Genomic DNA, 11,408 nt, shown 5'->3' with positions numbered 1-11,408 from the left:
ACTACCTGCTTCACATAAGCAGGGCACCCCCATATTCTAAGACAAGAATATTTGGGTGGCTTACCCATCCATATCTTATATGATGTCTGCCTTTGAATGGACATTTAATGAAATATCTTTCAATTTTAAGTTATAGAGATCGTTTTCAAGTTCACCAGTACCAATCAAACATTCATTCATGTAAATGTTGCAAACACCTTTGCAAAATAAACAAGAATATCCATTTTTATCAGCATAGAAATGAAACAATGTTTTTCACAAAATTAGGTACAAACAAAACATCTCATAAAATTAACTTAAAAGACTAATCCAAAAGAGCAAGTGAAGGCTATTGAGTTGAAAAGTGGGAAAGTTTTGGAGTCAAGGGAAAAAGAGAAAACTCAAACGTTGGATGAGCAAACTGCGACATCTAAAGGTAAGTCTCCTAACTCTACACTAGCACACACTGCACAACCGAAAATTGTTATTCCTCCACCTTTCCCTGCAGCATTGAAAAAAGCAAAACTAGATGCACAATTCGGTAAGTTTCTTGAGGTGTTTAAAAATTGCATATCAATATTCCCTTCGTCGATGCTTTAATGCAAATGCCTAGTTATGCTAAATTCTTGAAGGACATATTGGCTAATAAGAGGAAGTTGGAGGATCACATAACAGTGAACTTAACTGAAAATTGCTCCGCTTTGGTGCAAAACAAAATCCCACCGAAGCTAAAAGACCCAGGGAGTTTCTCTATTCCTTGCACGATTGGTGATGTTGTTTTTCATAAAGCATTATGTGATCTTGGTGCAAGTATTAATCTGATGCCATTTTCTGTGTTTAGGAAACTTGGGTTGGGAAAGCCTAAGCCGACGAGGATGTTCTTGCAACTGGCTGACAGATCTGTCAAGTACCCCCGCGGAGTGATTGAGGATGTGCTAGTGAAAGTGGACAAATTCATTTTTCCTGCCGATTTCGTGGTGCTCGACATGGAGGAGGATACAGAGATGCCCCTCATTTTGGGGAGACCATTCCTTGCGACTGGCAAGGCACTGATTGATGTACAAGAAGGGAAGTTGAGATTGCGAGTGGGCGAGGAGGAGATTACTTTTGATGTCTTTAATGCACTTAAGCACACACTGCATTTTGATAGCTGTTTTAGAATTGATGCTTTTGACTCTCTTGTTTCTCACTATGTGCAGGATGCATTTAGGGACCCTTTGGAGGCCACTATCACTAACTGAGTTGAGAGAAGAGGAATTTGACGATGAAAAAACTGAAATTGTGGCACATCTCAATGCCAACCATCCATGGAGAAAGCCAATGAAGATGCGACTGGAGGACCTAGGAGAACGCAGAGATTTGATCCCTCCAAAGTCGAGCATCGAGGAGCCACCGACGCTTGAGCTCAAACCCTTACCTCCGCGCACTTAAAGTACGTATTCCTAGGTAAGAATAACACATTGCCTGTCATTATTTCTGCTACTTTGACAGATGTTATGGAGAACAAATTGTTGCAAATTCTCAAAGAGCACAAAAGGGCATTCGCTTGGAAGGTGGCAGACATCAAGGGAATCAGTCCATCGATATGCATGCATAAAATCTTGATGGATCTTCAACAGCCTTGGCAGCAACTCTTGCCCCATTGCCCATCCTTAAGAAGGTCACACCTTCCCTAAGCTTTTTACTTCTTCCCATCGCCTGCAAATCATTACAGAGATGTGAGCCACATCCGGTATCCAATACCCAAGAAGTAGAGTTAATTGAAATGTTTACTTCGATATAGAACATACCGTTTCCAGAACTCTTCTGGGCCAGATATTCCTTGCAATTTCGCCTCCAATGTCCAGGCTTCTTGCAGTGATGACAAACATCACTAGTCTTGTCAGCCTTAACTGGTGTGGCTGCCACAACGGGATTCGGAGATTGCCTCAACAAGGGCACATTCTTCTTGGGACGTTGGAAAGAACGCTTCTTTCCCTTCCCATGTGGATCAATCTTCGTACCAGATGAAGAACCCACATAAAGAACCAACTTCTCTTTCTTGATGGTTGATTCAAACGTAACAAGCATATTCACCAACTCCTCAAGGGTCGGCTCCATCTTGTTCATGTTGAAGTTCACCACAAAAGGATCAAATGAGCTAGGCAAAGATAACAGCAACACGTCGGTTGTCAACTCCGAAGGAAAGATCAGATCCATGCCAACGAGCTTGTCCACGAGCCCAATCAACTTCAGGCCATGCTCATGGACCGAGGCCCCATCTCGCATGCGCAAAGTGATCAGCTCCTTGACGGTAGCATGTGTAAGAGGCCGTGTTTGCTCACCAAAGAGCTCCTTGAGATGCAAATGAATGTCAGCAGCACTCTTTGCATCCTCAAAACGCCTCTGCAGCTCATCATTCATAGAAGTCAGCATTATAACACCTGGCTATCAAGTCATGGTCACACCATTCCTTGTAAGCCTACAATTCCTCAGGAGTGCAGTCAGTCGGAGCCTCAACAGGGGGCGACTCAGTCAGTGTATATGCTACCCTTTCCGAATTCAAAACGATTTTCAGGTTTCTTAGCCAAGTGAGGTAATTAGGTCCAGTTAATATGTGTTTGTCGAGTATTGCAGATATCGGATTGCGAATCGAAGACATTGTCAATTTTTACTGAAAAGTAAAAACAGATAAATGTTGATGACTATTTTAAAATATTTAGTAAGATATGAAGTTTGGACTTTTACTTCATAAATATTTGCTCCCACTGTTTTGACATCTTTCACTACCCTCTAGTGAAAACGGGAAACTCCTTTCCTCAGTAGGTACGTAAGGTCCAATTAGCGAATTATGATCCCGAATAATATCAACCAATCACAATTCCTAAAAAGTAGTTTCCAATTGCATCACAATGCAACTCTCTACGTAAACTTTTGTCTCACGTTTGATTAGGACCCAATAATATGACGTCGTTCATCTTCACGTGTCAAGCCTTGCCCATCGATGTTGAACCTTAATGGACGGTCGCCATGAGTTCCCCCAATAATATGAGCCGAAATCATGGGAGTTCCACGTAGTTCACATCACCATGTCAATGGATGTCACAGCTTTCCGGCACCCAGGGCCCCCCAATAATATGAGCCGAGCCCCGAGTACGGGTAGCGTTCATCATGCACCCATTGTCGATGGAAGACATGGAAATTATAAACAAATTTATAATTCCCCTTTTCGGGCTTGATATTAATTTTGAATCTTATTCAAAATGAGGATTTTTTTAATTTTGAAAGGTCTCATCATTAATTTTATTTAAAAGCTTGCCATGTTTGATCGTATGTTTGCCGGATTCATGCAACTTTGTTATTATCATAATTATAACGCACATACTCATTATTTATAACATATCATGCATATATTATAAACAGTAAACAAACAAGGATGATCAATCGCCCCAATACTAATGGCCCGTGTGAGCTAAACACAGGCCTAGGTCCAATCCTAGGGTAATGCAAGGGATGCAAATGCAACTATTACATTAGCTTCCAATATTTACATGTCTTCGATCTTCATAATCATCATGACTACCATCTTCCAATCTTGATCATCCACTATACTAATATTTACAAATAAATATCCATGGCAAATAGGGATACATCTCATGGGGTGGGAACGGGCCATAAACCAAGCTCATTTTATAAATTGATAATTATTACAATCATTCAACACAAAATATCCTAGCATACATCTAGCAAATTGGGCTTGGGCTTTTGATCATCCTTCATGCATAATATCACATATCATACACCATCAATTAATTATCACAATAATTAATTGATCAATATTATATATCTTGATCAAATCACTAACCTGTCACGATTATAAACTAAATTAACAAAGTATACAAACACCTTTGTCTACTTTCAAATTAATTTATTTATAACCGAATTTCTTGTAAATCACCATTTACTATAAATATTTAAAGTCCAACTTAAAATATTTATTTCATGAGAAAATATTTGCAACTTTTGTAATTTTAAACTTAAGGGCCCAAAAACTTATTTTTCACCAAAAACATTTTGGCCCATTTAAAATTCACAAATATGTTAGCCATCCAATGGCCCAACAACTCAAGGCCCATGACACTTTGATAATCCAAAACACTTTTGGAAACCCTAGTCATCATCGCCGTCGCCGAATTCCGGCAACAAAAAAATTTTTTTTTTTAATAAAATCAAAGGGGGTTTCGGGCAGCCCCTCGGGCAGCTTGGGCTGCCCCAAATGGGCAGCAACAAGCTGCCAAAATATGCCCCAAAAATGCCTTGATATTGTTGCAAAATTTTGTTCTCATGCGGTAAGAAATCAATTTCAATATAATATCTTGTAATTGCTACACAAAATCGTAACCTTAGCTCGGATACCACTTGAAAGGGGATCGGTTATGGTGACCGTATGCGCAACGGAAGTTAAAAATTTTAAATTTTACAAGAAAATTTCGGCCACCTTGCATTGTGTGTAGCAAATACAATAAAACACCAAAATGTCATACATAGGGTGTTTAGAAATAGTTACCTATCAATCTCAAGAGATTGATGATGGCACCAACCAAGTTGTAAACAACTTGGCTCTTGAATGGATGACAAATCTTCAAGCTTCCAACCTCCAAAATTAGGCCCACCAAAGTTGTAAACAACTTGGCTCTTGAATGGATGACAAATCTTCAAGCTTCCAACCTCCAAAATTAGGCCCACCATCAACTAGGTAAATCCCCTCTTAATTTGCACTAGAAAACTAAGAGGATTTTTCAAAGAGAAGAATTTTCTTTCCTCAACACTTGAAGAAGAAAAATGAGAGAAAAACTTGGAGAGAAAATTTTTTTTTTCCTTCAAATTTCGGCCAACCTACATGTTGAATGAGAAAGGATGAGTTGTCTTGGTAGTGCAAAAAGTTGATCCAAAAAGTTGCATGCCATGCAATATTTTAATCAAAAGTATTCTCCAACCTTTCATCTCCCAAGCATGCATATCAAGTGGGCTTGTAACAATTACAAGGTCCATGGACTTTTATTTAAATGTCCCAAACATATTTGAGCCCATTTATAGTTTACTTGATTTTACTCAAGCCCACCAGTTAAATAATTATTTCCAATTGGGCTCTACAAGGCCCAATGTTATTTAATTAATTCAACACTTGAATTAATTTAATTATTTGGACTCTACTAGGCCCACTAGTGTTTAATTAGTTCAACACTTGAATTAATTTAATTTAGTCCATAATAATGTTTATGAAAATCACAATTTTCAAATACATTATTCACTTGGCCTACTTTTAATTTAGGAACACATTCATAAATTAAAAGTTACATTTCTTCATAGAAGTCATGCTTCTATTTTTCCTTACGCTTACAAACTCATTTATAAGCCGTTCAACACTTTGAACTATTTTACTTCTCAACGGGATCTAGAAAGCTAGTACTTGTGTGGCCCTCAATGGTTCATTGATACAACTAGCCGTGGGTTCACATCTCCATGTGATTCGGACTAAACATGTCCTTATATGAGCATACCCCAATTGCTCCATTCTTATTTATCAACTCCTTGATAATAAGAACGTCAGAACCCAAGTCTGATAGTACCCAACCAATCATGTTAAACGCCTAGCAGTATCGCTTACATGATTCCCTAGGTATCAAATGATAGTGCCTGCAAGAACCATTCAATTATGGTTAGCGTACAGTACGGTCCCTTCAACTCATATATCCCGACCGATTCGACAACCATTGGTTTATCGAGAGTTGTCAACGAATCGATACTATGTGTCATGTCGTAGTTGCATCGATGGTGTAATCTATGAAACCCCTTTCATAATTACCACCATACTCTGATCAGAGATTTCAACCTACATACACATGAGAACAAATAGGATATCCATACCCGAAGGTAAGTGGTGAATCCCCGACTACAATGCATCGACTCCTATATGTTTCGACAGAACACCCAACCTTGCCACCTGATGACCCCATGAGAGTCGGTAAACAAGTCAAAGTGTAATTCTAGCACATAGAGTCTCAATGTTGTCCCGGGTCATAAGGACTAATGGTGTACAACCATAAACTAGGACGTTTCCACTCGATAAGTGAGAACCACTTGGAAAGTCCTTTATGGAGGGTTGTTCAGTGCACTCTACCAGGAGCACCTATCTGCATGCTCGGACATCACAATGTCCCCTACCAATGAAACATGGTACTCACATCGCAGATACTAGTCTCGAACTCTAGCGGCCTATATCCTTCTTAGCGGCGGCTGAATCGACTAGGAACTGTTTAGAATATACAGTATTCCAAATATGAGTTTCATGATACTCATCATATGAGCATCTCATATTCTTTCTACTATTTGTATATTCAAGGACTTTATCTATGCAACTAGCATGGGTATACAGATAAAGATTTGCCAAAACAATAATTTCAAATATTATTAAAATAAAGATTGCTTATACATAGAGTTTCATTGTGAACACTCGGCCAACACTTGGCTCGACGGGCACCTACTCTAACAGAATCTTCGCGATGTATCGTTCTTGCTTGTTTTTTAACCCTTCTTGACGCTGACGAGCCTGAGTAGCACGGTCTCTTTCTGTTTCCACTCTCTCTAGCAAGTCCCTGTTCAGTGTAGCTAGGCGCTCGATACGGGCTGACTCAGTAGGTATCTGAAGAAGTTGGCTCTTAGCCAAGTCCAGATGACGAGTGAGTCGCTGCACATCCGTCTCAAGTATGTTTCTGACCTCGATAAGTTCCTGTTTCTCTAGTTTCTCTCCAGCAAGTTGCGCCTTCAAAGTCGCAATTTCCCTAGCTTGATAATCTCTCGTGAGTTTACGCATACGAACAGAAGCCTGAGCACAAGTCCGTGGAGCAGCCATTTCCTATAATAAATCGAGGTGAAATATCTGAACACTATAAAGGATAGAAAGGCACAAAAATGGAAACAAAGTTGTCGTGGAATTTTAGATACTAAGAATTTCAGTATGATTTAAGGAGTTTGGCTTTGAATTTCAAAGGAGATTTTGAGATGACGACATAAGATATGAATGAATTTGATGGTTGAGTTAACTACAGATAGGAATGCACTAGGACTTTTGCCAAAATTTGACTTTTGTCTATCAAAATCCCAGCAGGATTATGAACACGGCGGCTCTTATACCACTTAAATGTCACGCCCCGAAACCGAAGAGTCGATGACATCCGGCATTGTTTAACAATTATTTGAAAACAATAAGCCTCGTATCAAAAAGCCAAATAAACAAGCCTTATTAATAAATAAAATATTGTCTTTACAATGACAACATAATAAAAATTATATTATAGTAATGATGAAGCGAAACAAAATAAAAGGTAAAGATCTTGATTCTTGATCTTGTCATTCGATCATCATCCCCAGAAGGCTTCTTGTTCCTCCTCATTCATTTGTTCTTCATTCTTATCTGAAAGTTGTAAGGGGTGAGTTTTTGGGAAACACTCAGCAAGTGGGGGTCGATCGATTTCCAAAGATACATATAGAACTTAATATTTAAAGCATCTCTTTAACAAACTTTCAAAATTTATTACTTTTGACTTATCATAACATAACCTAATCAATTATGAGACAAATATTATCAGACGATTCAGCGCAAATCAGAAACAAACACAAAACTGTTACTCATCTCATTTCTATGGTCAAATTGTCCCCAATATGATAGTCCTCCAAGGGGTGAGGCCAGAACACAGTTTTATACCCACTGATGAGGGCCAGACAGAACACAGAGTTATACCCATTGATGGGGGCCAGAACACAGTTTTATACCAACTTATGGGGGCCAAACAGAATTACCATTAGCGTTCCACTTGAAATACATTTGTAACAGTGTGTCACAGAATTCAGATTTATCGTACATGACTTATCAGAATTTTGAACAAATATAGCGGAATTAAAGAATATCGAAAACCAGAAAGAGCATATCATTGATCGACATTTTAAAAAGAAAGCCTGTATTTTTCGAAAGGAGTGGACACACACACATGCATGTCATGATATATATCCAAGTTTAAAATTATAAATAAATACGTAACAAAAACCCACTTACCGTTCTTAAAGTTATGGTTCGTAATGTGCAGAACTTGGTTGAACGAAACTCGCTGAATTTTGGCCGAGTGATGACCGAACCTGGACAGGATCTTCACGACAGTATGGACAGCAGATTACATGACTGAAAAGCCGGAACAACTCCTCCTTGTTTCTCCTTGTTTGCGCCGGCCGAGAGCTTTTTGTGGTGAGGGGAAGGGGCCGATTTTTTTGTGTGTTTTTGGAAGTCTTTTTCCTTAGCCCTTGTGTGTTGTTTATAGATGGAACTTGGTCCCTTAAGCTCCCATTTGGCCGACCCCCTTGTTGCCCAAGCAAGGAAATAAACGTACTCAAAGTTATTCCAAGCATCAAAGGACACCTTGGTTTACTAAAGGGTCCATTCCTGCACATTAAATTGGTCCAAGCCTCCTAACTCTCCCCTTAGCTTCCTTTCTTGGTTAACTCAATGGTCATCTCTTGCATCATAAGTTTTTCCAAATCTTTAGCTCCTCTTCTTGGTTAACTCAATGGTCATCTATTGCATAATAAGTTTGCCCAAATCCTTTAGCCCATCTTTTTGGTTAACTCAATAGTCATAAATATGTCCAATCCTTTAGCTCTTCTCCTAGCTCCATTTTTTGTTCTTTTAGGACAAAATTAAATGAGCTTCCTCGAGCTGAAGTCTTGAGTTCATGAGCTGAGGTTTTACTCCTCTGATGATGATTCTTCCATTGTTACGTTTTCTTATAGTATAGATCCTTTTCTTAGCTAGTCTTCGAGCTTTAAAGTTACTTTCTCGAGAAATGTTGTGTTTTGCTTTGAAAATCCAGATACTCACACCAAGGATCAAAACTCAACGTGCATCTCTTGTATCGATGTATGAATAAAATGATGTGTGTTAACAAAATATGTATTTTATACATCGATATCTAATCATGAATGTCATGTATGCCACATCAACTCAAAAAAGAAGGCATATAGACACATATTCTCCGTCAAATCAATCAAACATATATCATATGACACAGATACCTGACGTATGTTACTCGATCGCAACATACCTCAATTCTTTGTTTCCAGTTCAATGTAGCTATAAGATTTCAGTACAGATAATCAATCTGCATCATAACATATTCATTTCAATCAATAAATTCATCTCAAATCAATGTTTAAATTTTCAATTATCTTTTTAAACTTTGAAAATTCATATCAAATTGAAATCAAACATAATTGAATCCCGACTTTGAAAATAAGTTTCTTGTCAGTTATTCTATCACATATAATGAAATCAACTTCAAATACATGTTATTCCAGCAATTCAGTAAATAAAGGTGCTGAAACCAAAAGAAACTTACCTCAAAATAACGCTCTCGACGCGAGGATTCCAAATACTTAATGTTTTTTGAGTTTCGACAACGTTTCGAGGTAGATTCGTGGGATAGAATTCGGTTTCTTTGTTCTTCTTTCTCAAAGCTGCGCATGAACTAAAGAAACAATTCATTCTTATCAATTTAAATCTGAGGCATCCGTGCTGGGGCGATAAAAAACTTGCGTCGTAGCGCGCCAAGTTCTGTCCACCGAAATTTTATCGCGCCGTGCTGGGCGGTAAAGAATTTGTGCCCTAGCGCGCTCTATTCTGTCCGAAATGTCTCACAATGCCTTGATATTGCCGCACTGGGGCGGTCAAACAATGGCGTCCTAGCACGCCATGTTCTGTCCGGAATGCTAGGTGTCGAATTAGCAAATGTGGTCATCATGAAAGTTGTAGATCTATTTCTTGGCTTTCATTTCATTTCAACTAATACTCAGATAATTATGCTGAAAACCATAACGTGTGTTATTTCTCTATTGCAGGTTTAGCATATTCTTCAAACACAATTCAAATCCTACTACAACCATTCATTATCAACACATATTTTCTCTAATAACATAACAATCTCATGAATTAACGATGATCAAAATATGATTTACGATAATACGATACACGGTCCTTACATAGGGAAAAGTGTATTCAAATAAAGAAATTGCACTAAAAGTTATGCATGGTCTTTCCAAAGAGTGAGATGTCAAGACAATGGCCATGAGAAAATCAAAAGATCTGAAAAAAGTGGAACATCATGACTTGTTTGCTGATCTAAATGCATATGAATTCGAGATGCAGGCAAGAGAGGCTAAATACCCGTTCCACCCACCACAAATGCCGTAAGGGATCTGAGTAGCCACGAATTATTCCAGAAGCACTATCACAAGAATGAATCCAAGGATGAACCGAATGCTTGCTACAACTATGAAAAAATTGGTCACTTTATAGCTGAATGTTTGAAGACAAAGAAGGACATCAAGAGATCAGTTAAAAAGAGAATGAAGCCCTTTGAGCACATAAAAAAATCTAAGATGACAAAAAATCATCCAGAAAGAAGCATGAAACCTTAGTGACTGAAGACAATAAGTCCAAATGAGCAGAAACTGATAGTGACACATCAGAATTTGAGAGCTCAAGAAGCTCCAGTGATGAAGAAGAGGTGAAATGCCTCATAGATAACGATGTCGAACTGGAATCCAACATTAAAAATGTTGCAGGTAAACTTACAAAAGATTCAGTCTGGTACTTGGATAGTGGATGTTCGAGACACATGACTGGAGATGCAGATTTTATATCACAACTGATCAAGTATTCAGGTTCCAAAATTAGTTTTGGAGACGCCTCACAAGATAGAATTGTGGGTAAGATTATCCATGATAACAATATTATTGATGATATTCTACTTGTTGACAACCTGAAATATAAATTGATTAGAATTAGTCAGTTATGTGATCATAACTATTCAGTTGAGTTTAATAAACATGCTTACACTTTGAAAAACATAACTGGTAAGATTATTTTCCAGACAATAGATGTGGCAACATATATAAGGTCAGTTGGAATAATCAACCTAATGAACCAGTTTGTTTTGTAGCTTTAAATCAATCTAAAAACTGGTTATGGCATAAAAGATTGAACCACTTAAACATCAAAACCATTGCACATTTGAGTAACCACGAGATGGTAACTAGTCTGCCAAAAATTAATTTTTCAAAAGACAAAATATGCTCACCTGTTCAGTTTGGGAAGCAAGTAATATCTTCTTTTAAAAACAATGGAAGTAATCATCTACCCAATACTTAGAGCTGATGCTTATGGACTTATTCGGTCTGATACCAGTCATGAGCTTAGAAAGAATGAAATAAACTTTGGTGATTTTTGATGATTCTCAAGATTTACTTGGGAAGTTTTTCCAAAATCAAAAGATCAAACTGCTACACAGCTGATAAAACTTTTCAAAAGACTTTTAAATGAAAGGTTAGTTGGGATTGATAGA

At 38.0% G+C, this 11,408-nt stretch overlaps 1 protein-coding gene across 1 annotated transcript; it reads left to right on the top strand.

Moving 5' to 3' along the window:
- Nucleotides 1-584: 584 nt before the first annotated feature.
- On the top strand, nucleotides 585-1,220 carry LOC142532251 (uncharacterized). The gene has a single exon (XM_075638568.1). The coding sequence runs from the start codon at nucleotides 585-587 to the stop codon at nucleotides 1,218-1,220; it is 636 nt and encodes a 211-aa protein (XP_075494683.1).
- Nucleotides 1,221-11,408: the final 10,188 nt, after the last annotated feature.

The sequence above is a fragment of the Primulina tabacum genome, chromosome 18 (assembly GCF_025594145.1).
Source record: "Primulina tabacum isolate GXHZ01 chromosome 18, ASM2559414v2, whole genome shotgun sequence".
Taxonomy (NCBI): domain Eukaryota; kingdom Viridiplantae; phylum Streptophyta; class Magnoliopsida; order Lamiales; family Gesneriaceae; genus Primulina; species Primulina tabacum.
This window is presented reverse-complemented; position numbering and strand designations above follow the sequence as displayed.